This window comes from Prionailurus bengalensis, chromosome D3 (assembly GCF_016509475.1).
Source record: "Prionailurus bengalensis isolate Pbe53 chromosome D3, Fcat_Pben_1.1_paternal_pri, whole genome shotgun sequence".
In the NCBI taxonomy this organism is placed as follows: Eukaryota; Metazoa; Chordata; class Mammalia; order Carnivora; family Felidae; genus Prionailurus; species Prionailurus bengalensis.
The window spans coordinates 14,598,005-14,625,655 of record NC_057356.1 but is presented as its reverse complement, the minus strand read 5'-3'; the positions used below and the strand labels follow the sequence as shown (position 1 = coordinate 14,625,655).

Genomic DNA, 27,651 nt, shown 5'->3' with positions numbered 1-27,651 from the left:
CAGCGGGGCGGTCCGGAGCCCGGCTCCCCACTTTCCCGGGGAAGTGAGGGTGTTTGTCTGAAGCATGCTGTCTCCCGTCTCAGAGGAACCGCTGCTGCTGGCTGAGCTCAAGCCCGGGCGTCCCCACCAGTTCGATTGGAAGTCGAGCTGCGAAACCTGGAGCGTGGCCTTCTCCCCAGATGGTTCGTGGTTCGCGTGGTCTCAAGGACACTGCATCGTCAAGCTGATCCCCTGGCCGCTGGAGGAGCACTTGTAAGTTCTGTCGTACCCAGACCCAGAGGAGCGAGGGAGTCCTCACGGTGGGGAACTTGAGAGTGCTTTCCCAGATTACTCCGTACCCTTTGTGGGTCTCCCTGCCCAGGAGCAGGAGAGAGGGAGTGGCTGAAAACCAGGAATTGATCGTTGGGGTTTCTGGAGCCCCCTCACGTTTGGTATGTGTGAAAATCAATCCAGTGGAGATGATGTTATCCGTACTGTCATTTTTTTAACAGCTTTAGTGAGCTGTAATTTACCCAGCATACAATCTGCCCATTTAAAGAGTACAGTTCAGTGGCTTCCAGTAGATTGACGGAGTTGTGCAACCATCACCACTATCAATCTCAAAACCACTGTCCTTGCCCCAGAGAGAGAGCCCACATCCCTTAGTTGTCGTCCTCCAGTCTCTGTTCTCCAGCCCCGAGCAGCCGCTAATCCACTTTCTGTCTTTACACGTTTGCTTCTCCTGGACATCTCACATAAATTGAATTGTACACCGTGTAGTCTTTTCTGACTGCTTTCTCGCATTTAGGATCTTGTTTTCAGTTATCCGTGTTACAGCACGTATCCGTACTTCCTTTCCTTTTATTGCCAGATAAATGGCATAAAGATAAATGCCACATTTATTGCCAGATAAATGGCATAATGTGGAGACGGCACATTTTGTGTATAATCTGTCCATTGGTAGACACTTAGGTGGCTTTCCCTTTCTGGCTATTAGGAATGATGCTGCTGTGAACATTTATGTGTAGGTTTTGGCGTGGACGTATGCTTTCAGTGTTTCGCTGCATGAGAAACAGTCAGACTGTTGAGCAGGGGGGCTGTAGCATTCTGCAGTCCCACCAGCAATGTGTTATTTCCCCATCCTCACCAACACTTGTTGTCTGTCTTTCTGATTGTGGCATAGCCGTCCTGGCGGGGCAGGAAGTGGCAACTCATTGTTTGGATTTGCATTTCCCGATGGCTTCTGACGCCAAGCACCTTTACTTATGCTTTTTTTTTTTTTTTTTTTTCCTTATGCTTCTTGATCCATCGCAAATCTTCCTTGGAGAAATGTCCATACACATTCTTTGCCCATTTTGCTTTGAGATGTTTATTTATTTTTGAGAGAGTGCAAGTGGGGGAGGGGCAGACAAAGGGGGACGGAGAATCTGAAGCGGGCTTTGTGCCGACAGCAGTGAGCCCGATGTGGGGCTCGAACTCATGACTCTGGGATCCTGACTTGAGCTGAAGTCTGTTGCTCAACCGAGTGAGCCACCCAGGTGCCCCTGCCCATTTTTAAATTGGGTGTTTGGTTTTTTTTCTGATGCTAACTAGTCTCTTTCTGTGGGGTTGGACAGGTCCCAGCATCCGAATGCTGTGAGCGCCTGGTCAAAGGGCCCAGCATCTGCATTTTCTCATTTGTGGCAGGGCAGTTCCATGTCTGCCTTTATTTATTCAGCCAGTATTGTTGGAAATCTTTTTTGGCCTCACACCGAGCCAGGGTCTGAGAATCCTGAAAGAAACCCAGCAAGGCCCCTGCCCTTGAGGGTCTCATTTGTTTTGTATTAGGCGTTTCTTCACATCGCGCATTAGATTTAACGTTTAATGTTTCCTAAGTGGAGTCTGAAGCTCCTTGCCTTGATGACAGGCACCGCCGAAGAGAACTCGCTGAGACGGTCCTCTGCGCACTGCTGGGTTTGAGGGATGTCCATTTGGCTGTTTGGCAGGATGCATCAAGGACCTTGAAACTGTTCTCCGGCTACCAGGGATCTGGGATATGGGGTCATCTATTTTTATTTACATACGCTGATTTTTGTCACGGAGTTGGTTCTGTAGTAGTGACAAAACAGAAATCCCTTAAAATCCAGTGATGAGAGGATGGTACAGGAACTTATGGCATTGCTATAGGGTATTTTTTGCAGCCACGAGAGATTTTCTTGCTTTAATCATGATATTCAGTTTCTTCTGTGTAGTCAGTTTCATGAGAATGCCAAAGCCGTTCTTTTTTCTTATTGAGCTCCTACTGTAAATGTAAGAGACTCAACTGTATATCCAGTCCGGTACGAATTTAGTCAGAAAAAGAATTTTTAAAAAAAGCATAAAAATGGAAACTTTTTCCAAAAATCACTCCTATCCAAACATCTACATTACCACAGGTAAATATATCCCTCTAGTATGAACTTAGGAAAACGGAAATCGGAGTATTAATTCTTTTTGTGTCTCTGTTCTTTAAATATAATGAGAGAAATGTTATTATTTAGTATGTTAAATGAGAAGTTACTTGTTGTAGGGAAAAATCACACATTGTGAAGAATAGTAACTTAGGATAATGCTTAATAATATAAGGAAGGTTTACTGAAAAAAGTAAGCTATAAAACCATTTATGTAATATGGTCCCAAATTTGTCTTTAAAAAATTTGGGGGTGCCTGGGTGGCTCAGTCGGTTAAGGGGCCAACTTCGGCTCAGGTTGTGATCTCGCAGTTTGTGAGTTTGAGCCCCGTGTCAGGCTCTGTGCTGACAGCTCAGAGCCGGAGCCTGCTTTGGATTCCGTGTCTCCCTCTCCCTCTCTCTGTCCCTCCCCCACTCACACTCTGTCTCTCTCTGTCAAAAATGAATAAACGTTAAAGAAAAAAAATTTTTTTAATGTATGTACATACACGTAAATAAAAACTGATCTGAAATGTTTCCTCTGGTTAGAGTGGTGTTAGGATTATAGGTAATTTTTATTTTATTTGTCTCCCTTCCAAATTTTTCCCATCGTTCTCTATTATTTTTATAATTTAAAATAATTGATATTCTTAAAGTCCTTTAAAAGGGGAACTCTGAGGTCTTTATATTCTTGTTTGGATTGTTACACATTAAAAAAAATTAATAGCACCTTTGGTATTGAGCAAATAATCGATACTAACCAGAGAATTGTATTTTAATAATTTTAGAAACAAAGGTTTTAGAAGCTTAAATTGCAGTGAAGTTAAATTCCCCCTATGACCCTCCCTTGCCACTAGCCATCCCCTCCCTATGCATGCACCACCTCCACCGCCCCCCCCCCCCCCCCCCCCCCCATGTAACTCAAGGGAGTTGATTCAGTGGCAAACTCCAAAGTCCAGGGGAATCTGTTGAGTAGTAGGCTTGGATACCCAAGACTTAAGTTCTAGTTCTGCCCCAGATTTTGTGATCCCATGATAGAGGTCTTAGTATCTCTTTCTAATTTTTTTTTTAACATTTTATTTATTTTTTTATTAAAAAAAAAAATTTTTTTTTTTTAACATTTATTTATTTTTGAGACAGAGAGAGACAGAGCATGAACGGGGGAGGGTCAGAGAGAGGGAGACATGGAATCTGAAACAGGCACCAGGCTCTGAGCTGTCAGCACAGAGCCCGACGCGGGGCTCGAACTCACCGACTGCAAGATCATGACCTGAGCCGAAGTCGGCCGCTTAACCGACTGAGCCACCCAGGTACCCCAACATTTTATTTATTATTAAGAGACAGAGACAGACAGAGCATGAGCATCGGAGAGGCAGAGAGAGGAGGAGACACAGAATCTGAAGCAGGCTCCAGGCTCTGAGCTGTCAGCACAGAGCCTGATGTGGGGCTTGAACTCACGAACTGCACAATCATGACGGGCCAAAGTCGGTCGCCCAACTGACTAAGCCACCCAGGCACCCCGAGTGTCCAGCTCTTAATTTCAGCTCAGGTCATGAGCCAAGGGTTGTAGGGTATTGCCCCGTGTCGATCTCAGTGCTGACCATGGAGCCTGCTTAAGATTCCCTCCCTCTCTCTTTCCCCCTCCCTCCTTCTGCCACTCACCCATGTGCATGTGCTCTCTTAAAAAAATTTTTTTTTGAATGATAAAGCTCTAAGCCAGGCCCAGTTTAGGACTTTTTAGCTCTGTTTCCTGTCTCCCCCATCCCTGAGGATACTTCCTCCTTGTTCCTGACTTTAGCGTCTGCCCATACCCAGGATTAAGCCCCCTTTTATTTACTCAGCAATTCATTCTTCTATCCTGGCCTTTTTCTCTTGTACCTCTCAAAATCTGACATATGCCGTATGTGTGCGTGTGTGTATGTATGTGTGTATACATACACATGCACACACACACATATGTATACACACATACATGTGTATATACATAATTTTTTTTTCATTCTCTCTCAACTAAAATGTCAGGTCCTTGAGGGCATGGTTCCCTGCTGTTCCCACGGGACTCCAGAACAGGTCTGGCAGATGAATGGTCTCTCCCTGTCTTCAGCTCTTCTCCTCCATTCTTCTCAAACACAGGTCTGATTAGGTCCCGTAGCTGCTTACACAATTCCAGTGGGTCCTCACGGTAGTGGGATGAGAGTCAAACAATGCGGCCAGGCACTGACAGGGATGCACAGGAGAGTGCTTGCTCTCCACTGTGCGGCCCCCCGCCCTCAGTGTGCACCGATCACACCTCTCAGCACCACTGTGTTCCTTCCTGTTCTCCACAGAAGGCCCTGTCCCAAGCTCCTTTACCTGGAAAATCTATCCTCATTCTTTTATTAATGTAAAAAAATTTTTTTTAACGTTTTATTTATTATTGAGAGACAGAGACAGAGCATGAGCATGGGAGAGGGAGAGAGAGGAGGAGACACAGAATCCGAAGCAAGCTCCAGGCTCCGAGCTGTTAGCACAAAGCCTGAGGTGGGGCTCGAACACACAAACTGCGAGATCATGACCTGAGCCAAGTCAGACGCTTAACCAACTGAGCCATCCAGGCGCCCCAGTATCTCTTTCTAGAGAAAGTACATTTAAAAAAAAAAAAAAGAGAAAGTAAATTTATGATACTTAAATGAATTAATCTGCAGATATGCCTTGGGGCGCCTGGGTGGCTCAGTCAGTTAAGTGTCCGACTTCGGCTCAGGTTATGATCGCATGGTCCTGAGTTTGAGCCCTGGATCCCGCTTTGGATTCTATGTCTCCCTCTCTCTCTGACCCTCCCCTGTTCACACTCTGTTTTCCTCTCTCTCAAAAAATAAACATTTTTTTTAAAATGTGCAGATATGCCTTAATTCCTTTGGAATAAAATAGCTACTACAGATTATTCCTTAATTCAAAGGCAAAAATTAGGATTCTGTAAAAAAATAAAACAAATGGAACTTCAGTGGTTCCTGGGTGTCCTATAAAGCTTTCTCTGCGTCTTGCCTTTTCTGTGCTTCTTCCCTGGATGGCAGACTCAGGCTCCTGTGCCTGGGCCAGGCAGGTCTACAAAGCGTGTGGGTTGAGCAGGGTCAGTCGAAAAGACATTATCACATTCAGATGTTTGTCAGGACGACAGGTTTTCAAACTGCACTGGCCATTGAGACCTGGGGTCAGCAGACTTTTACTGTGAAGGCGTGGATGTTAAATATTTTTGGCTTTGGGGGCCGTACGGACTCTGTCGAGACCACTCAGCTCTGCTGTTAACAGCGGAAAGCAGCCATTGATGGTATGTGAAGGAATGAATGTGGTGGTTTCCGATAAAACTTCGTCTCTGAAAGCAGATTGCTGGCCTGGACATAGTTTGCCAACCTCTGATTTCAACTAATAGAGTTTTAGAGCTGGAGGAGCCTATGTTTGCCTCAATTCCATCTCCTCCCTTCTAATTTTACAGGTGAGCTTAGTGAAAATTTTGTAATAGATTTCAACTACACACTTGGCAAAAATATGATTTGCTTACAGCTTTGGGGGAACAAATCTAATACATAAAGACGTCCTGTTATGTATACGCTGAGTATGGGATTTTTCATGGAATGGAGTTCCAGCTTCCTCGTCTCCATTTCCCCCAGTTTGGTATGCCCGGAGTATGGTCAGGGCCACCCAGAAAGGTAGGACTTAACACTTGCACTGATAAAGTATACTGCAGATGGGAAACTTTGATGTTGGGGGCTGAACCCCCGGGGCTATCCAACTTCTCAAGCCCGTGAGGTGGTGTCTACTGGGGGGAATGGTGGGTGGGGCCTGCGTCTTCTGTGACTCATCTGGGCCTGTGTTTTACCATCAAGTAGAAGGTAAAAGCAGGGGGTCCGGCCATGGGATCTTTGAGGTCAGTGCAGTTCTGCACAATTCGGTGGGCTCTTTCTCTCCTTGATCACCTCACTGGTCGGTTCCTGTGCTGGACATACCGTCAGAGAGGTAAGCGAAAGAGCCTCACTGATTGGTTGGAACACAAAGCGAGTGAAGGTGGAAATCAGCGTGTACCAAGCAAACTGTGTTGGTCGGAAGAGGGTTTATTTTCCCGCTTTCTAAGCTCGAGATAAAGGGGCTCATCAGGCAGGGGAGCAGCAGATGGGTATTCAAGTTCTAAGATCTGTCCTAGTTCCAAAGCTACGGCATGCCTTCTTCCTCATGGGAAACACTGAGTGCATCTTTCCTTCCATGCACCAAACCCGAGAGAACTTTCTGAGGAAGCGTATGGCTCCCTGGGGCTTCTGTGATCTAGTTATCCCACAAGGCGGGTCACCCCGTTGCAGGGCTATCACAAATGGGATGAACCAAGGCTAATGAAGTCTCTGTTACATGGATTCTAAAAAGAAATGAAAAGTCATGCCAGAATTCACGGAAGGCCAATTCGTTTCTAGAACTTTAATGTCTCAGATACCCTAAAATGAGAAGTTGGTTGGTTGCCTTGGTGACAATTTTAGACTCATGAAGGGATCTCTGCTTCCTCCAGCATCCCTAAAGGGTTTGAAGCCAAAAGCCGGAGCAGCAAAAATGACACAAAAGGGCGAGGCAGCCCAAAGGAGAAGACTCTGGACTGTGGGCAGATTGTCTGGGGTTTGGCCTTCAGCCCGTGGCCTTCTCCACCCAGCAGGAAGCTCTGGGCACGCCACCATCCCCAGGTGCCAGACATCTCTTGCCTGATCCTCGCTACAGGACTCAATGATGGGCAGATCAAGATTTGGGAGGTGCAGACAGGTAGGTCATTTCTGCCTGCGACAGGGGGCAGGGTCTGCCCAGACAGGGTCCGGGTGTGCATGTTCTCATCAGGGATCACGGGGGACGCCAGGCCCCCAGCCGGCTGAGAGGTGTGGCTGTGACCAGCAGACCGGGTGCCTCCTCTTTCCCACTGACTGACTACTCCTGCTCCCACGCCAGGGCTCCTGCTTTTGAATCTTTCTGGCCACCAAGATGTTGTGAGAGATCTAAGCTTCACGCCCAGCGGCAGTTTGATTTTGGTGTCAGCATCTCGGGATAAGACTCTTCGCATCTGGGACCTGAACAAACATGGTATGGAGGTGATGGCACCACCGAGCGGCTCCGCAGATAACCATATTTGCTCCTTTCTCCACGTGACCCATGTCACCTTTATCTAGAACAGTGTTTCTCAACCAGTTTTCCTAAGGGGTCTTTTAAGACATTTTTTCCTAACCTTCCTCATCCCCATGAAATACTAGTATTGAGAATATACCATTTACTTAGGCACTGAGTGCGTATCTGTGCACATAAAAAAAGTAAGACTCCACCCCTATTGAAAATACATGATAGAGCATAGGTTTTCTCAACCATGGCATCGTTGACATTTTGGGCACAGTAATTCTTTCGTTTTTGTTTTTTTTTAATGTTTATTTCTGAGAGAGAGAGAGAGAGAGCACAAGCAGGAGAGGGGCAGAGAGGAAGAGAGAGAGGGAGACACAGAATCCAAAGCAGGCTGCAGGCTCCAGGCTCTGAGCTGTCAGCACAGAGCCTGACTTAGGGCTCGAACCCATGAACTGCGAGATGATGACCTGACCCTAAGTTGGACGCTTAACTGACTTAGCCACCCAGGCGCCCCTGTGCATGATAATTCTTTGTTCCAGGCCGTCCTGTGCATTCTGGGAGTTGAGCAGCACCCCTGACCCCTACCCATTAGATACCAGGTGCACCTTTTCTTGTTCTGACAACCAAAATGTCTCCAGACACCACGCCCTGTCTCCATGTGAAGGGCAGAGTCTCCCCAGGTTAGGAACCACAGATCTAGAAGTCCTCCGTGTGGGATACTTCCTGTCAGAAATCATGTTTCTCTGTGAAGCGGAATCTTTGCCTAGAAGAAATCTCTTAGACTTGAGAGGGTCAACTTTTGTGGAATTTTGCTGTGAGCAGAACCGCATACAGAGGTGGCCCAGCAAAGAATTCCATACATCTCCAGTATTGAGCTTTAACTGGAAAGGTGACATAGGGAAGGGGAATTTATCTCCAGGCCACTTCTTCCCCACATGGGCAGGGACTCGGGGGCTGGAGGGAGGAAATGGCGATGTGGACAGTTGATGAGGAGGGCGTTCATCCCTGATAACGCAGAGGGACTGGTATTCCTGCCTCAGCCGTGACGGGGCCAGCTCCCCACAACCATGAGCTACTCCTGCCCTCTTAGAAACAAGCCTGCTGGGGGCGCCTCGGTGGCTTAGTCGGTTGAGCGTCCGACTTCAGCTCAGGTCATGATCTCGAGGTCTGTGAGTTCGAGCCCCGCGGAGCTTGTTTCAGATTCTGTGTCTCCCTCTCTCTCTGCCCCTCCCCTGCTCATGCTCTGTTTCTCTCTCTCTGTCAAAAATAAATTAAAACATTAAAGAAAAGAAACGAGCCCACTGACTTGTCAAACAGCCAAGGAGGTGCTTGTGGTGTCCTTATCCAGGGGCATCTGGTCACCAAGAGAACTCTGGCAGTTTCTGCCCTTGGCTGTGGAACGTGAAGTCATAAGATAGGTCTGCTGCCTGGGAAGGCTCCTCCAAGGTGGCGCCATTTTTAATGCATCCTGAGGCAGCTTGTTGCCACCATGTAAGGAAGGTTCTTGAAGCGACTTGAAAGTCTTTTGGTGGTTAGGGGCTCCTGGGTGGCTTTGTGGGTTGAGCATCCGACTTCGGCTCAGGTCATGATCTCGCAGTTTGTGAGTTGGAGCCCCGCCTCGGGCTCTGTGCTCAGAGCCTGGAGCCTGCTGTGGATTCTGTGTCTCCCTCTCTTTCTCTGCCCCTCCCCTGCTCACATTCTGTCTCTCTCTCTCAAAAATAAAAAAAAATTAGAAAAAAAATTTCTTTTAAATAATAAAACCTTTCAGTGGTTGGGAAGGCAGGACTAGCTGAAGGGGACTGGGAGCAGGCCAGTGCACTAGGGCATTCCCAGGAGGGGAGGGGATGAAGTCGTGTTCCCAGGTCTGGGCCTGGCCCTACCCTTATGCCTGAATTTGTTCAACACTCACAGCCACCCTGGGGATAGGTGCTGCTCTGATATGACAGCTGAAGAAACCATGACTTATCTAAAAAAAAAAAAAATTATATGGACCCACATACATATATGTAAACTCTTCAGTGCATGACTCTATGTGTTCACGTAAACTTTTTTTCCCCCTTTTTCCCCTTTCAAACCCGAGTTCGTCTTGGTACCTCCTCCTACCCCGTCTCTTTCCCCATCTCATCCTCCCCTCCCATTGCATCCTTCCCTGTATTCCCCCGGCAACCTCCTGGCCCATGCTTGCAGCCTTCCGCATTCCCCTGTATACTTACTTGCATATTCCTGCTTGGAATCAGGGGTCAGTTATGGATTTGGGAGTCATCGTTCCACAAAAAGATTCATGTTATTCCCATATTTTCTGCAAAATAGTACTCCATGGAAATTCTAATTTTTTTTCTTAATGTTTGTCTTTGAGAGAGAAACAGAGCGTGAGCAGGGGAGGGGTAGAGGGAGAGGGACACACAGAATCCGAAGCAGGCTTCAGGCCCTGAGCTGCCAGCACAGAGCCCGACATGGGGCTCGAATTCATGAACCGCAAGATCATATGACCTGAGCCGAAGTCAGACGCTCAACTGACTGAGCCAGCCAGGCGCCCCTTCCGTGGAAATTCTAGGTCCCTAATGCCATCTGAATTAACGGGGTAGATGTATTCCATATATTTACCCATTCTCTTATGCTTATGGATGGACATTTTAGTTTTTCCCCAAAACAGAACTGGGGAGGTTATGTAAGTGGCCCTTATGTGCTGAGGAAACCGTGGAGTCAGGGTTCAGACCCAAGTTCGCCTGACAGCAGAGCACGTGGCCCTCATTACTCTGCACCGTTGCTCATCCAGACACTCTGGGGAGGGTGAGAGAGCAGGAGAGGGGGAAGCCATTACAGAGTGTAAATGACAGAAGTACAGATAAAACAGTCTCAAATTTGGGAGGATGCTTCAAAGTTCTAGAGGTGGTTGAGGGACCTAAAAAGAATGTTCTCTCATGTCAAAGGGATCTGTCGGATCTGATCTATGTATATAGCCTTTCTCCCATTGATCTGGTGGGTTTTGGTGAAACAGAAAGTAGTGATTTCCTTGGGGATCAGAATATTTATGAATCGGTTTCAGTGTTTAATGACAAATCCTGTCTTCTTCCTCTGCGTGAAAAAAGTGGGCCTTTGGGCTCAGCTGACAGAGAACCAGATGGGTGTACTGGGCAGGTGGGTGACCACCAGCTCTCCGGTCTTCTGACTTTGTGGTTTCGGGAACTGGCTCACCATTCGCTCCTTTTCTGTGCCAGGTAAACAGATCCAGGTGTTATCGGGCCACCTGCAGTGGGTTTACTGCTGCTCTGTCTCCCCGGACTGCAGCATGCTGTGCTCTGCAGCTGGAGAGAAGTCGGTAAGTCTCAAACGTTGGGTACCATTTTCTCTGCTGCCTGAGTTCCGCGAGACCTGGAGGTCTGAATGGGCCTCGCGTGAGAGGGAAAGTAGGCCCAGTGCCTCAAGAGGCACGTGCAAACCAGCCCCAACAGAAGGCATGCTGTGGGCCGTGACCTCCTCTTGCACACCTCTCTTCTGATACGCACTTTGACACAAACCAGAAGAGAGGAGATGCTTGAAGTGGGTGGTTGCTCTCACCACTGGATGAGGGCTGTCTGCCTTCACAAAATGGCAAAGGTGTGCTTTTTAAATTTCTTTACCCTCCCCAGAGTCTTAAGAATTTAAAAGTTGCAGCCCATGTATGGGTCTAATTTCCTTTGAACCATTTAACTTGAATCTACAGAATTGGGAACGCCATTTCAAATCAGAATGGACAGTTACGTGTGGAACTTTGTCCTGAAATCCTGTCCGTTATTTCAGAAAGTATTAGAAACCCAAGAACAGTTTGGGAACGTTTTGTTTGAAGTTTAGATCTGTATTGAGCTATTTGCTATGATCAACCAAAAGTTAAGAGTTCACTATATGGTACAGCCCAGGTGGTTAATCATTCGTTTGGGGTTTGGAACTACGTGAAACCGAGTTTTCTTAAAGGGAAGAAAATAAAATCCCGTTTTTAACGATTAAAGGTTTAAAGTGATGAACTGTGTCAGACGTACGCACGATCGTGGGGCAGATTTCCACCATTCTGTGAACTCATGGTGTAAAATGGCTCGACAGGGTACGATCGCTTTGTTGGGAGCCCTGGCGTTCACCTCGGACCCTGCTGTTTGGTTTTAAGTGAAAGGACAAGATAATTCTTGGCTTAGGTCTGCATTAGCATATACTGTGATCTTGCAGACAGGGTTCAGAAGCAGAACTCAGAGAACATTTAGCTGGTGGTCTTCCTGAGCTTGGCTGGGTTTATTCTCCCTTACAGTAAGCTCCTCGAACGTGTACGTTGGTTGAGTGCCTCCAGAATTCAGACCTCTTTCTTTACTTAAACCTTTACGATGCGTTCTGGAAGAGCTGTACAAAGCGGGAGTGGAGAGCTTGGCTTCACCTGGTCACGGGGCCTGACGTGGGCATCGCTGTGTCGCTCGCTCACCGTTCACATTCTAAGCAGTTTGCTGCCACCCCTGACCAGGCACCTGTTCCTTTCCACAGGTCTTTCTGTGGAGCATGCGGTCCTACACGTTAATCCGGAAGCTAGAGGGCCACCAAAGCAGTGTTGTCTCTTGTGACTTCTCACCTGACTCCGCCTTGCTCGTCACGGCTTCTTACGATACCAACGTGATCATGTGGGACCCCTATACTGGCGAGAGGCTGAGGTCACTCCAGTAAGAACGGACTCCCTGCTTAGGACTTTCTTGGCGGAGGTGGTGACTGATGAGAAAGCTGCCTTGGGTTAGGCACGTCCCTCGCAGAGTCCAGGGCATGGGAGGGGACAGTCTGGGTAAAAGGCACAGTGGGTTCGGTGTTTCTCAGGCGTTGGCTTGCAGGGGCACCTCGCCGTCAGTTACGTTCTCAAATTAGACCCGAGGGCTTCAGGGCTCCCGATACAGGAGGCGGTGTGTACTCTGGATTCAGCGTTAACGAAACCTCAAAATGACTCTTTCTTTCCATTTACTAATAACTGTAGTAGCAAATTCAGAACAGTCTTCTTACTGAAACTGGTATTTCCAAAATGAATTTTCATGTTCTCACAAACTTGGTCTTTTTCTCTTTGTCTCTGTTGTTTTCTGAAGCAAATAATAGGCAGTCCTATAATTATCATGTATCTTAACCTAAAAAAGGCTTTCAGTTTGTACTGTGGTATTAAAGTGAGGGCTGACCTACTTTGCATAAGGAAATCAGCACAGGGAGCGCGACTAACCCTTCAGCCCCTTCCACAAGGCACCTGGAGCCTTAGGAAATGTGCTTTTTCCCCCCAGTCTGCTTATCCTGAGGTTTTCCAGATGGGGTACAAGATGGGTCTTGAGCCTTTCCTAGTCGCACCATTTTGGCCTCCTGCCTGGGAAAGAAGATGAAGGGTGGAGAGTGGCCCATCACTCCAGGCCTGTCATCCTGTTCCTCTCTCCCCAGCCACACCCAGCTTGACCCCCCCATGGACGACAGCGATGTTCACATTAGCTCCCTGAGGTCCGTGTGCTTCTCTCCCGAAGGCTTGTACCTCGCCACGGTGGCGGATGACAGGTAACGAAGAGACACCTCTGTATGGGGCCTCGGAGCAAGTCCCTGCGAGTAATTGTAGCATTACCCTCTGGCCTGGCCTCAGGTCTGCTGATGCGCAAATGTGTCTTTTCTCTCTCCATCCAGACTCCTCAGGATCTGGGCCCTGGAACTGAAAACTCCAATCGCATTTGCTCCTATGACCAATGGTCTTTGCTGCACATTTTTTCCACATGGTGGAGTTATTGCCACAGGGTATGTATCTGATAGCTGAACAGATGGGTAGCAGTTTCTGCTGAGTGTACTATGCAGCTTTTTAAGGGAAGAAAGCCTCTAGAATTTTCTTGCCTACGGTGAAGCCTTTAAAGAAATCCAAGAGGACACAAAATTCTAATATTCTATTCTGCCAATACAGGTTATCATTTACTCTTAATGTTCAATCTAAATGTAATTAAAGAGCTGTGATTCATGCCACTTAATGGGCCAAGTTCACAAGGAAGCAGACATTGAGATGATGCAGAAATTTATATGGGAAACCATTTAGGGCAGAGACCACCTTACAGGGAATGTCCATAATTCAGGAGGTGGCGCTCTTCCCTCCGTTACATTTGAACTCACAGTGTGATCTAGAAGGGCTGTGCTCCCAGATAGCCCTTTGGTACCAAAGGGACCCCTTCGGTAGCTCACCTTTGGTACCAAAGGCGTCTTGAGTTCTTCTAATCCTCCCCGCAGCCTTAATTATTCAGCATTACAGCCTTCACATCGATTCCAACCATCAGGGTTGCACTTAAGCATTGCAGTTCACTCTCTGGGTGTCTCCTGCCGATGCAAGTCAGAGTAGGAAGGTGAATACCCGTCACAGTGAAAACATGTATTTCTGAGGTCGGCCTTAAAGCGTCCGTCTCTGTTTTGTTTCAGGACAAGAGATGGCCACGTCCAGTTCTGGACAGCTCCGAGGGTCCTGTCCTCACTGAAGCACTTATGCCGGAAAGCCCTTCGAAGTTTCCTAACCACCTACCAAGTGCTAGCACTGCCGATCCCCAAGAAAATGAAAGAGTTCCTCACATACAGGACTTTTTAAGCCACGCCCCATAGTCTTATACTTGTTTTCTTGGTAGCAGGATAAACCTCCCTGGCAGGGGAGCAGCTGGAACCAGGGGCCAGTCATCAGGTCTTGGCTCCGAAGATCATTTCTTTTTGGGACTGTGAACAGAATGTAGGGAAACCAGATACCAGTGGACTAGTCACCAGGGATTTTCTCCGTGACATGGGGAGGTCAGCCACAGAGGGGGACTCCGGCTCCGCGACAGCTGAGCCTTCCCTTAAACCCTGAGTCCACTTACAGACGGCAGTGCCCAACACCTTTTAAAGTCATGGTTTTGATTCAAGCGCAGTTACTCATGTTGATTCGGTAAGAAGGGTCAGCAGGCCTCAGGAGCCTCTGTGTCGGGGCGGAGTTGGGTCCCTCGACTGGCAAGCGTGGCTTCTGCCCCGCACTTAAGCGTTGTCGTGTTTCACACACAGTGGTGACACTGTTCTGAAGTTCTCTCCTGCTGTGTCAGAGTGGCTTTGATGTTGGCAAGTGCCGTCCTTCCTCTGGCTCCCCTCTGACCGGCAGGACAAAATGCAGGACAAAGTTTTCATGGAGCCGTGTGCCGTGAGGTATTGACTAAATTGCAGCTGACTCAGAGGCCGTGCTCCCGACTGATACACTATAAATGGCTTTTTTTTTTTTTTTTTTTTATAAACAGTGGTGTGCATGTGCAGGCGATGACAGATGTGTATGTCCGGTCCCACACAGATGTCCCCCTAAACTGCATGACTGTTCAGATGGCCACCGCGTTGGCGGGTGTTTGCCATTTGTAGCATATTTATTTGTATTTTCTCAGCAGATGTTAAGGTACAACTGTGTTTCCCTCCACGGTATCTAAAAACCATAGTTGTTAAGCCGACCAGTTGTGAAGATGTCTCTTCTTGATTGTGTAGAGAATTGGTGTGGCCGCCCCTTCGGCTGATTCTCGTGTACGCGGTCTTCCTCTGCTGCGTCACCTCATCGGACTCCTCAGCTGGTGTCACCTCCACCCCTTCACAGAAATAGCTCCTTGAAAGTACTGTTCTCCTTCCTTCAGTGGCGTGTCATTATCTGATCAAGACACCTCATTCCAATGAAATCTGCCTTTGGAAAATTTAATATATTTTAAATTATTTTAAAAGAAACACAACACCTTATCCTTTGGCTTTCTTACTAGGTGCTTTTTGGAGGCCAGTGTAACATTATAAAACTTGTTGCAAAAGTACGAGAGTCCCCCCACCACCTTTGTTGCCGAAGAAAAACATTTCTTTTCAAGATGAGAGGCTTCCATCGAAGGGAAAGTTAAAAAGCTTTTGGCTCACCGTTTCATTTTTTCCACTAAGAAAAAAATACCACCTCTCAAACCAAGTGAGTACAGCAGGACAGCGGGGAATGGCTGGGGCCAATTTTCAATTTTGTGGTTATCTTGAAATGTCACAGCGTAGTCTGAGAGGCTCTGGGCGGCTTCCCCGAGGCCCCACTTTGCCATCAGCTGCAAACTTTGCTTGGTGTCCTCGGGGAGTGGGTTGAACGCGAATGATGGAAGTAACCAACTTCTCCCTTTTGAATAGTATAAGAACCTGACACCTTTGTAAAGAATAGCCTCCGAGGAGAGCTTATTCTGTGATACCAGAGATGGGGGAGGCTTTTCACATAGATTCAAGTTGAATGACCGCGTGTTTATAATCGGCGAAGGAGTCACTCGTAACACAGCCAACACGCAAGCTGCTTTATTTTTATTGAGAAGAACACTATCATAAATGCAGCCTGTTTGCTCTAAAATAAACTGCCACACTGCACAGGGCCTCGTCCTTGCGGCTTCGAGTCCGGCCCACGCTTGCCTGCCCTCCTTGCATTAAGGAGGGAGTCCTAGGCCTGGCCCCCACGGGCACAAAGTGACTCTTCACTGTCCACACCGCAGTTAGGAACCTACTTTAAGAGGAGAAATAGACACTTTTCAAGTAAGGGAACCTGAGGCCCTGTGCCTCAGGTTAATGGGCCAGAAATCCATTAACACCTATTTTTGTCTTCATTAACACCTTTATAAAGTAGATATGGAGATGGTGCCACAGATTAGATTTACACACTTGATTCTGGAGATGTTCAGTTTACCTTGAGTAATCGAAGACACTGGTACCACATGAGATTTGGAAGCCTTTTGTTCTAGACCAAAATGGGGTAGGCCAGTTTCCTGCCATCTAAGCAACTGAATGGTAAAAAGCCTTAAGGCTAAAAGAAAGCATTTTACTCTTTTTTCCTGTAAAACAAATGGGCAGTGCAATAAGAGAGCTGTATATTAAAACTGTTTGCTATATACCTGCTCCAAACACAAACATGGTACTTTTTAAACCTTTGCCCACCCGTGTCTGGAACAGTTTTCCAAAACTTGGGGTGACTGTGGCTTCATCCCCCAGCCCGCACAGCAGTTCATCCCGTGACAGAGTCCCCTCTTCTCCAGTCACTGTGGGGCCCGCGAATGGTGGCGAACGGTCCTCAGCATTTAGGCCTCTGTGACGATCAGGTCCCTGGTGACCTGGAAAGCGGCTATGAGGGAACTTAGCTGAATCTTCTCGTTGGTGCCAACAGAAAGTCTGTACCTAAAAGAAATCAAACAAGGTAAGAATAGAGAATATCACAGACAGCTACCTTTTGACAAGAGAACAGTAGAGATCAAAGACGGAACATCTGCTGAAGGAGGAAAGGAGGCAGTAAAACTTCATCGTGAACAGTCCTCTTGAATGTGTCCCCTAACATTTTCTTCTCTGCCCTGAACACTCATTTATAATTCGATCCAAACTGGTGAGGAAAAGTTAAATAAAAAAATTGTTAGTTGTCAATGGCAGCGTCCTGAACTTAACTTTGTTCTAGCTGTACAGGGGTGTGCAGAATTTACATGACTAAGGATTACTTCTTCACTCGCAAAATGAATTGAGAGAAATTATCATTCAGATTCCCTTCCTCTTAATTCACTGGGAAGTATGGCTGACTGCGGTTCTGTGCTCTAGTAAAAGGTAAAGCAGGACACCGGTAGTCTGTCTTGCCACCTTTCAGGCGCCCAGCCAGCAAAGGCAAAATCACGACATTCACAGCGTGGGGCTAAGGGACCTAAAGTGCGCATGTGGAAAGCCAGAGATAGCAAATTAGAGCTGGCCCTGTGTTGGCCTCTGTTTTGAACCCAATGCTTTTGTCTACTTAAATGATAGCTGCCAGCTTCACTGGGGGCTAATAACTGTGTTTATGGAGCCAGGCAAAGTGGAAAATTGAGTTTATGTTTACTTTTCCCCCCAATATGCTTTGCTATGCCAAAATGCTTTAATAACAGCTGGATAGCTGCTTGTCCCCAAGTGACCTGGATGTCGGAACCAAAGCAGGCCTTCCAAATAACAGCATTTCTAGAACCGACGTGGACCAGGCCTCTGAGGCCTAAGGAGAAGCCTTTATCTCAAATATGTAACTGAGCTGAACCTGTCCTCATGTTTATTCATATGTTCTTTAGATACGCAAATCATGCCCTTCCCCATGTTTCTTTCAGCGATCTCACCACAAACGAGATTGTGCCATTTATGAATGATGTAGACAAAATTGCAACCACGCAGGTAGGAGGGAAAAAAAACACTGCAGGGTAAAAAAAGGAAAAGAAAATTGGGAAATACTCACTCAATGTCTGCCATTTTGGTCAATAAATGTACTCGAACCGAAGATGGAAAGTCAACTGGGGGAAAAAACAAAATCAACTGAGTGAGGTCTGCCACTCGCTGCTACCAAAAAAAAAAAAAAAAATCACACCATGATTAGGAATTTAAACATCAGGTGACACTAAACTTGTCTGGAGGCCTCAGATCACCAGGGACCGCACTTCTGAAGAAGTGAACACTACAGGTTTTCAGTTTTTACCCATTTTGTGAGCAGGTTCCAAAGTGGTCACAAGGACACAAGATCAGCAGCACTGCTTTAGCAAGGGGGCAGCTCTAGAAGGGAACTGGAAAGCCCAGTTCTCACTTGCTGTCCCAGTTTTACAAACAAATGTAATCAACTGAATTTTAAACGTCTATTCACACTCATTTCCCACAAAGTGCAGAGCTGGGCTTGAGTGGACCATGTTCTCGGGCAGCGGTCGTGCCGGTTGGCCCGGTGAGGGCCTGGAGAGGCCCCGGCAGGACGATGGCGGACCGGCAGGACGAGTGTCTGTAGCTGGCTGTCTCCGAAGGATGGGTTTGCCCGAAAAGGCCACACAGCAGATCGCCTGGAGCGCCTGAGAAAATCCTGATGCCCAGTTCCCTCCAAAAGGCCAACTGAATTGGTCTGGGGGGCTTCCTATACACTGCCAAGGAGGAGAACCACTTCTCTGTACAGAAGTTACGACCAAGTGTGGAACTTCACGTGGTTCGCTTCAGACTGCTTTGGTTTACACTGAAGACAGATGTTCCTCCTCCTCTCCTTTTGGGGGAAGATACCCTTAGAAATGACAGCGTGAATTACAGCATACTATTTGCTGCTATAAAGTACAAACCCTTGGAGGAATGAAAGTTGGCCCTCAGGAGTTTCTTTCCCCAGCAGTTTTAGAGGTTGAGAGAGTAGCTGGGGAACAAAGTTTCAAATAGCAACAAGACAAAACTAAAACTGAGGGGTCAGGTTCATACTTCATTCCTGTTTCTTCGCTTCCAAAGTGGAGCCTCATGTTCCCTCCCCACCACCCTTAAAGCCCGCCACACGCCTCCCCCTCAGCTTCTCAGCTAGGAAGAGCCTGACTTACCTCTGTGCACAAACAAGTGTATCTCTGTCAGGATGTCCTGTAACGCCAACCCCTTCAGTGTTTTCAACTCTGTAATATCTAGAGAGGAATGGTTACGGCAAAAGGCACAAATTCCAGGAGAAACCCGCTGCACACAATTTTGAAGCCAGACTCTGGTCAGAGTGACTTTGGGAAGTAGGGTTTTTAATCCTGACACGGCTGTTTCTTTCGATTTGAACCTGCATGCGTTGGACCCCAATTCTTATCTTTATTTTATTGTAGAGTGAGAGTGTGTAAGGGAGAAGGGCAGAAGGAGACGGAGAGAGAATCCCAAGCAGGCCACCTGCTCAGCTCAGGGCCTGACACGGGCTTGATCCCATGACCCTGGAGTCATGACCTGAACCGAAATCAAGAGTCAGACGCTCCAGCGACTGAGCCACCCAGATGCCACTCCCCCCTTCTAAAAAATTGTTTTTATCTTCAACAAGAGCTTCCTTCTGTCTCGTAGAGAACAGAGCTAAATAAAAGGCTACCCCTAGCTTTCCATTTCACCACAAAATGAGAATAACAGTGGCCACTTGAAAATGATCACATCTGCCACCCCAAAGTCTAACTGCTTCTCTCATCCGTGAGGAAAGTGGCTTCAAGCCATACCCAGGTCAGAGCCCTTCAGGAGGAAGGGCTTTAAAGGCAGGGAGCCACTCCACCCAGAGACCTGTTGTTCCCACCGAAAGCTGACCAGATACATACACAGCCAACTGCCTTTTGCCAGTAGGGTGTAGACACCGGCTGCAGCCTGGGCTCCTGGGCCAAGTTCTGGCCTGAGGTACCTAATGCGCCATCGGCAGGACGTGAGAAAGGATACTTCTGTAGGCTGTCGTGAAGTCTTGATTCAACATCCAGTCCAGAATGTTGGCGATGTCTGACTTGAGTGGGTGCCCAGTGCAGGTGTAGACGGTCTCCTCTGTCACCTTCCCAAAGGCCATATTGGTGCTCTGTGCGGATAGAGGGGAAGAATCACGGTGGCCGTCACCGCGGCGGGTCAGGAGGACACCGGAGGCAGCGATACAGGTAGGCAGTAATGTTATGTGGGTGCAGGGCAGCTCGAACCCCGCACGGTGTACCCTGGGAAGACCTGGCCTCGTGAGAAGATGCCACTGTGGTGTTACAGCTGCAGTGTCCTTCCCTAGCTTTCCCTTGTCTCCAGCAAATTATTCTTGCAATTTTTCAAAACACAAAGGTTAGGGGGAAATCTTTGGTACGTTGTGAGACGGAGATCTTACCAGGTGTGGATTTCTGAATTTCTAGGTTGGCTGTGCTGCTGCTTCTTTCTTGAGAAACTATTCCAAAGCAGTGCCTAAAGATTTGCTAGGAGTAGTACCATACCTGCAGAATGTTCAGAGCCCTTCGCATATCTCCGCTGGAAAGAGTCACAAGTGCTTTCATCCCATCCTCACTTATGTCCACCCTGAAAGGAGAGAGGCAGGAGGACCTCAGGGGCCTGGAGAGCGCGAGCGTTCACCAAGGGAACGAGATGGCCTGGAATGATTAAGGCTTTGAAGTAACGAAAGAAAGGGAAGGACGGAGGGAGCAGAACTCTCCTGATCTATAGGAGATCACTCTGGTTTTAAGGAGTGTGGGCTTCGCATTTATAGGAGATCTATAGGAGAATTCACTCTGGTTTTAAGGAGTGTGGGCTTCGCATTAGCAGTCACAGCCCACTCAGTCTAGAAAGACCCTTATTTAGGACCAGGCATCGCCATGCTGAGCGACGGGCTTTGAGTTCTGTTCTGAGAGGAAAGAGCACCGGCGAGGCCCGGAGCACGAAGCCAGAGCACCCCCTTCAACAGGCAGCAGCTGGGGTTGGCTACTTGGCAACCTATTGATTCTACAGAAGGCAAAGTCTCGGTACCTTCCCTTCTAGTCAGAAAAGGCTAGAGGCATCTTAGCAGAAGGGACCTGGCAGCATGCAGTCTCCAATGACAAAAGGAGAGTAGGAGGAAATCGGGACAGCTTCCACGGGGGAGGAGGATGGAATCAGGAGAAGAACCAAGTGCCGTTTACGAAGAAAGTCCAGGAGACACCAGAGAGGATGACGACAGCTGACAGCCCGATGCTTCCTCTGTGCCCGGCACCCTACTTCGTTGTCTACACACATGATCACCTGTAAATGTCAACCGGCCAGCCATCCCAGAACCCGGCCTACGCTGCTCAGGCCCCAGGGCCCTCACATTCCCTGCTTTCCGATGTACTTACTTCTCTTCTTCTACAACATGTTCCAGGCGGGGAACCATGAGTTCAGGAGTCAGAGGACCGAATCGGAACCTCGTACAGCGGGACTGCAAGGCGGGGATGATCTTTGACAGATAGTTACAGATGAGGCAAAAGCGGGTATTTTCGGTAAATTTCTCAATCACTGGCAAGGAAAAAGAAAACAACCTCGTGTCCATTCGGATTCTTCAAAAGACCTGGAAACCCTGAACCCTTCCATGGTCACGTGAAGGGTAAAGAAAACAAGAGGTGCAGATTGCAAGCATGGAGGGGATGCTACTGTAACAAGAGAGGCGGTCCCTGCGGAGGTCAGGATGGGGGCACCGGCCACTCTCTGGCCAAAAGCTGGTGAACCGGTCATCTCTACAGGATTTTATAAAATGCTTCCTTTTTAATGACTTGCCCTGATTCTGGCACCCCTACCATCGCCCTCCATAGCACCCTGCCCCTGCCATCCCCCTCCCCAGCACTCCTGCCCCTGCCATCCCCCTCCAGAGCACCCCTGTCCTTTTGCATAAAATTCCATGGCAGGTTGGTGATGCCCCACCTTCTCATGGCGGGGCCGGGGGTACCTCCGTGTGGACTGTCCGGTGCACTTTGTCTCGAAGCCTTAGAGCATTCGAGAGAGTGATGAATTCAGAGAAGCTTATGAAACACCAGTTTCACTCTGCAGTTTCCCAGTGCTCTCGCATGGGGATCTGCCCAGACTGACAGCCATTCCACGGAGCAAATGCTGAAGAAAGGCTGCCAAGGCTTTTAAGATCAGAAGATACGCTAACTGTCCTCCTCCTCCTCCCAAACATGGGCTGCAATCCACTCCTTCTCCCCCAGAACTCCAAAAGATTGTTCTTCTCTCCTAGTTGGTTACCTCAGAATCTTTTTTTTTTTTACATTTATTTATTTTTGAGAGACAGAGTGAGACAGAGAGGGAGAAGGGGAAGGGCAGAGAGGGAAGGAGACACAGAATCTGAAGCAGCCTCCAGGCTCTGAGCAAACAGTCAACACAGAGCCTGATGTGGGGCTCGAACCCACGAACCGGGAGATCATGACCTGAGCCGAAGCCAGACACTCAACAGACTGAGCCATCCAGGTGCCCCAGTTACCTCAGAATCTTAATGCCAGAGATTACCAATGTCCTTTCAGAGAAATCAACTGCACCAGGCCCCTTAAGACAGACAACTAGCGTGATACTCTCCTTCCCTGCCAAATCATTCCCTTGGCAAATAGAGAAGTCACGTCAGCTTTCTGAGTGCGACAACATTTCCAGTATTATTTTCTTGGCTACTGTGTATCTCGGGGTATTGAGAGCAGAAAGGTCTACCTAGCAGCTGAGGACTACAAGACGTTCCGTACCCCCTCTCCTCATCAAAGAATGCAAATTCTCAGCCCCAAAATGAACCCAGTGGAAAAGGAGGATGCAACACCTGTGTCTGGTCGGACTTGAAAGTCCCAACAGGGCTTCTCCCTTTAAGCTGCTGCAAGGGGAAACCCCCAATACAGGGAGATTTTTGTTCTAGACCGTCGGGTGGGATACACAGAGAAAGGGAAACCGATTTCTCTGGGCCAGAAGAAGAACAAAAATTGTCAACAGCCCATGTCATTATCTCATGTCCAAAGTGCCTAATTCTCCTTCTAATGCACTCATGAGCCAACACACTATACCCGACAGGTCTTCCTACCTCTCCTCAAGGCGTTCTGGGCGTCTTGAGTCATGGCGTCAGCTTCATCCAAGATCACTAGTTTGAAGCCTTTCCTAGGAAAACAAATGGTACCATATGAAGATTTATTATTATTGTTTTATTTTAGACAGAGACTGTGTGCACCTGTGCAAGTGGAGGAGGGGGTGGAGGGAGAGAGAGAATCCCAGGCAGGCTCCACACTCGGCACTGAGCCCGACACGGGGCTCGACCCCACGACTCTGGGATCACGATCTGAGCAAAAATGAAGAATCAGACGCTCAACCAACAGAACCACCCAGGCGCCCCCGAAGATGTCTTTAATCTCCCTTCAATCTCCAGGCCGACACCTACATGTTCACATTTGTGCCATCGGGCCGGGCCTCAGAGAGTCCACTCCTCCTTGACCTCTGAGTGAAGCAAACAAGTGTGGCTGTGCAGAGGACATGCCCATCACTCTTTCAACTCTTAAAGGGAACTGAGGTCTGACTTTTGCATTTTTTGTTACGCTGCTGCCTCTGGCACCTTCACCTTTGTCTCCACTCCGTGTCCTGTTGCTCTGGCCTTGCTTTTTTCCACCACCTCCACTCCTGCCTGCCTTCACCTTTCCCTTTTTATCCATCCTCATCACAATTTATTTTTGTTTAAATTCAAACTAGCTTAGGGGCACCTGGGTGGCTTAGTCGGGTAAGCATCTGACTTTGGCTCAGGTCATGATCTCACGGTTCGTGAGTTCAAGCCCCGCGTCGGGCTCTGTGCTGACAGCTCGGAGCCTGGAGCCTGCTTCGGATTCTGTGTCTCCCCCTCTCTCTCTGACCCTCCCCTGCTTGTCCTCTCTCTCTCAAAAAGAAATAAATTAAATAAAAAAATAATAATAAATTCGAACTAGCTCACCTGGTCCTAGGATGTAATCGGTCTTCAGTTAACTACTAAAACAAAGTTAACGCTTCCCCAAGGAACTTGCTAATATAGCAAGTTCTGAGATGATGTTTTATTTTCACATTTGCATTATATCTTACCACCATCCTTGTACTTTATCTCTTTTTAATGGCTACTTTTGACAAAGGTATTGTGTACCTTTATAGACTGGCAGAGGGGGAGGATTTAAAACATTAAGCTCTGTCATCTCACTGATCAAAACCTCTAGGGAGAGAAATTACACAAATAATTCTTACTTAAATATTGTCCTTGTGCTGGCAAAGCTCAGGATTGGTCCCCGAACGATATCTATTCCTCGGTCGTCTGAAGCATTCAGCTGAATGTGGAAGAGAGAAGCCGAAATAAATTAGACGCATGTTGGTGAATTATCTATGAATTAATTTATCTTTTCATCAGTCCAGCTCGGCAAGCTAGGTCTCTAGGTCTAACAACAGCTAAGAGATAAACACTATTAAGAAACCAAGATCACAATTGTATTTAAAACTCACAACTCACTAGATTGGTACATTACATTCTGAAAGGCCAACAACTGTGTTTCCTCCCCCTTTTGAGGACAATCACCGACATACTCTGGAGGAATAACTAATTGGCCTGGTCACAGTGACCACCTCTGGCATGAGCAGAATCGTGTTCAGTTTTAGCTACCGCAATCCAGAGCAACCCCAAAGTTACCAAGTCTTTAATGCATGGAATTAAGAACACTGGTGGCAGCAAGGTTCTAAGATCTCTGACAACAAAAAAAGTTAAACACTTTTTTTGGGAATAGACAATATTTAGAATTCTGTGATCTAAGTCTATCAGTCAAATCTCAGCAGCAGACAGATGGCAGACTCAGAACTCAGTGGTTTGAAGAGAATTCCGTGAAGAGAGATTTTAAAAGGTATCGGTGGGGTGTGGGGAAACCACGAGAGCTACGCAATCTCTCTGGGACTATCGGGGCCCGTTACCAGCCCCAGGTCCTCAGAAATGAGTTGGGGAGTGGTGTTGGCATCTGGAGAAGGCAGTGTGACTTGCTCTGTGGTTCAGGATGCTGTCAGCCTGTGGTGGCCCCCAGGGCAGAACCAGGCATCGTTCTCCTCTGACTCCAGCCAGGACCCCTATCAGCCAAACCTAACCAGGAGCCCGAGGACCAGGCAGCCTGCAGTCAATATAGCTTGGCCTTCCAGGGCAAGAACAGGGTGGAACAACATGAAGAACAAATCTGGACAGCAAGCTACTGAGCGACCACTCCCTGAGTGACCACTGAGTGTTTGAGTAGAAGTTGGCAACGGCAGAGATATTTATCTAGCCCTACAGCTGCCCCTATCTAATGCCAATCCAGACCGAAACATCAATTCCAGGAAAAGTGACTCGAAATATTTTATGTCCAGCAAAGCAACTTACTTGTAAAGTAAAACAAATCTAAGAGAAAAACAAACAACAAATCTAAGAGACTCTCCTTTGTAGACTAAGAATAATCCTATTTACCTCCAAGACCATGGAGCCAAATTCCTTATCTTTGTACAGCTGTTTAGCACAGGCTAGGATGGTAGAGGTCTTTCCTGTCCCTGGAGGACCATAGAGAAGCAGGTGCGGCAGTCGGTCTTCGCTAATAAATTTCTGAACTGAGGATTGGGAGGAAAGAGAGACCCCATCAGTTTCCGGGAGTTGCCTCATTCGCTGTGGGCCCTTGAGTTGGGCTGAATGCACATCAACCTCACATCCAACTCAGAGGCAGATGCAGGAATGAAAAATGGGAAGGACTCAGCTCTTAGAGCAACATTCCATAAAGCTCAATCAGATCTTTCAAGGTTATTACTCAGCAGAGACATCACCAAGAAATTCATACAGGTCCTCCAACCAGACTAACAGCAAATGACACATGGATGCTTACTGGTACTCAAAATGTCCTGATGAGAAATCAGATCATTCAGTGTCTGTGGCCGGTATTTTTCAACCCTGAAATACAATTTAGCATGGATTATAACATATACAAATGCAAGGACATGCTGTTACGTGCAAAAGAATCCTTTCATATCCTAACAAAAAGAGGAAGAGAAGCAAAATCCTTTAAGTTTGAATACAGACCCCTGGTTCTCAACCAGGGGCAATTTTGTCCTCCAGGAAACACTCGGTGATATCTGGAGACATTTTCAGTTGTCACAACTGCATAGAAGGTGCTACGGGCCTCCAATGGACAGGCCCCAGGGATGTCACTAAACATCCTACGATGCACAGGATAGTCACCATGCGCACACCCACCAAATATCTAGCCCAAAATACCAATAGTGCTGAGGTTGATAAACCCTGCTCTGATTTCCCCTCTCCAGCTGTCTGCCTATAAATAATCTCAACCTGGATGGGCACCTATCATTTCAAAGTAAATTAAAAACTGAACTCGTTCCCAAATACACATCAAAGATGAATGGATAGGGGCGCCTGGGTGGCGCAGTCGGTTGAGCGTCCGACTTCAGCCAGGTCACGATCTCGCGGTCCGGGAGTTCGAGCCCCGCGTCAGGCTCTGGGCTGATGGCTCAGAGCCTGGAGCCTGTTTCCGATTCTGTGTCTCCCTCTCTCTCTGCCCCTCCCCCGTTCATGCTCTGTCTCTCTCTGTCCCAAAAATAAATAAACGTTGGAAAAAAAAAAAATTTTTAAAAAAAATTAAAAAAAATTTAAAAAAAGATGAATGGATAGATAAATGGCGGTCTATCCATACAAGGGAAGGCTATTCAGCCATAAAAACGACTGATGCACTGATACCTGCGACAACATGGATGAACCTTGAAAACATGATGCTAAGTGAAAGCAGCCAGTCACAAAAGGCCACAGATTGATTCTACTTATATGAATATCCACAATAAGCAAATTCAGAGAGAGAAAGTGGATCAGTGGCTGCCAGGGGTGCAAGGGGATGGGGTGGTAATGGGGGAGTCACTGCCAACAGGTATGGAGTTTCCATTTGGGGTGATGAAAAGTTTTGGAACCAGGCAGTGAGATGGTAGCACGACATCCTCAGTGTACTTAATGTCACTGAACTATACACTTTAAAATGTTCACAACTGCACACTGTATGTTGTGTGTTTTTTCCACGATAGAAACAAACTGAACTCCTTACTAGACAAGACCGACTTGGAGCTTTCCGAAATCAAGCCAAATCCTATCAGTTTCTAAACCATCATTCAGATGCAGGTGTGAAAGTAAGACGGTTTGGAGTGCAAGCTCTGAATTCACCTGGGTTCAAATCCAAACCTATTTTCAAGCTCTGGACCTTAGGCAAGTCATTTAACCTTGCAGTATTACAACTGGAATAATAACAGCACGTACCTCCTAGGGTCCTTGTAAAGATCAAACATCTAACAGGGTCCTTGGTGATCTAACAGGAAGCCATTTAAATACCACTTAACTAGGGAGCGTTATCATCATCATTATTTCAGTTTAGAATTTGAACAATAACTGCACTGAAGATTACGCAAGAGTAGAGGGCATTTTGGCACGGAAGCCGATGCAAAGTCGGAAGGGACTGAACCGCTACGCTGTCACCCACCGCCTAAAAGGGATGGGGGCGGTGGGATTAGGGCAGCGGAAGACATGACAAAAGTCCTAAAAGAACGGAGGGGACCGGGGAGTTGCGGATGCCAAGGCGAACTTCTGGGGCTCCGTTCGGCTGCAGGTCGGGGGCGGTGGAGCGAAGTCGGGCTGCGGCCGCTCCACTTGACCACCCAGGCCACCGATCCCCTTCCCCGCGGCAGCCGGGCCTCCTCCTACCAGGGCAGGTTTCTGATCTTGGCCTCCGCGGGCTGCTGCTGCTCCTTCTTCGCTGAGGTCTCCATGGCGGGGTGAAGAAGGTGTCCGGGTCCGCTGGAGTCGTCGCGTCCTCCGGGGGCCTGAACAGCCACTAGCCACAAGCGGACCCCGGGACCCTGGCACTTAGAGTTCGCGCGCAAAAGCAACTCTCGCGAGATTTAGCCGCCAG

The 27,651-nt window shown here is 47.7% G+C and overlaps 2 protein-coding genes across 4 annotated transcripts in view; one reads left to right on the top strand and one right to left on the bottom strand.

Annotated features, from left to right (window-relative positions):
* WSB2 (WD repeat and SOCS box containing 2) overlaps nucleotides 1-16,918 on the top strand; it is a 24,527-nt gene extending 7,609 nt beyond the window's left edge. For 2 of the 3 annotated variants that reach the window (XM_043557710.1, XM_043557711.1), the window contains exons 2-9: nucleotides 84-252; nucleotides 6,915-7,159; nucleotides 7,340-7,471; nucleotides 10,720-10,820; nucleotides 12,005-12,177; nucleotides 12,923-13,033; nucleotides 13,157-13,264; nucleotides 13,928-16,918. In XM_043557710.1, the coding sequence (XP_043413645.1) occupies nucleotides 84-252; nucleotides 6,915-7,159; nucleotides 7,340-7,471; nucleotides 10,720-10,820; nucleotides 12,005-12,177; nucleotides 12,923-13,033; nucleotides 13,157-13,264; nucleotides 13,928-14,090 (1,202 nt within the window). In that variant the 3' untranslated portion in view covers nucleotides 14,091-16,918. Of the gene's footprint in view, nucleotides 1-49; nucleotides 253-6,914; nucleotides 7,160-7,339; nucleotides 7,472-10,719; nucleotides 10,821-12,004; nucleotides 12,178-12,922; nucleotides 13,034-13,156; nucleotides 13,265-13,927 lie in introns of those variants that run through there. The other variant, XM_043557709.1, reaches the window with a different exon arrangement.
* RFC5 (replication factor C subunit 5) lies at nucleotides 15,797-27,651 on the bottom strand. Its single transcript, XM_043557713.1, has 11 exons — nucleotides 27,444-27,651; nucleotides 25,573-25,637; nucleotides 25,167-25,303; nucleotides 23,936-24,015; nucleotides 22,764-22,837; nucleotides 21,070-21,229; nucleotides 20,200-20,281; nucleotides 19,679-19,808; nucleotides 18,835-18,912; nucleotides 17,739-17,793; nucleotides 15,797-16,678 (listed from the first exon to the last, which is right to left on the bottom strand). The coding sequence occupies exons 1-11, from the start codon at nucleotides 27,506-27,508 to the stop codon at nucleotides 16,582-16,584; spliced, it is 1,023 nt and encodes a 340-aa protein (XP_043413648.1). The 5' UTR covers nucleotides 27,509-27,651; the 3' UTR covers nucleotides 15,797-16,581.

What these genes read in the sequence shown, in the direction of transcription:
- RFC5 (XM_043557713.1), bottom strand. Translation starts at nt 27,508, where the DNA reads ATGGAGACCTCAGCGAAGAAGGAGCAGCAGCAGCCCGCGGAGGCCAAG. An exon ending in CCAGAACGCCTTGAGGAGAG is followed by an intron (nt 21,230 to 22,763) that starts GTAGGAAGACCT and finishes TTTCCTTGCCAG; the next exon opens with TGATTGAGAAATTTACCGAA. An exon ending in CTTCACGACAGCCTACAGAA is followed by an intron (nt 18,913 to 19,678) that starts GTATCCTTTCTC and finishes ATTCCTCTCTAG; the next exon opens with ATATTACAGAGTTGAAAACA.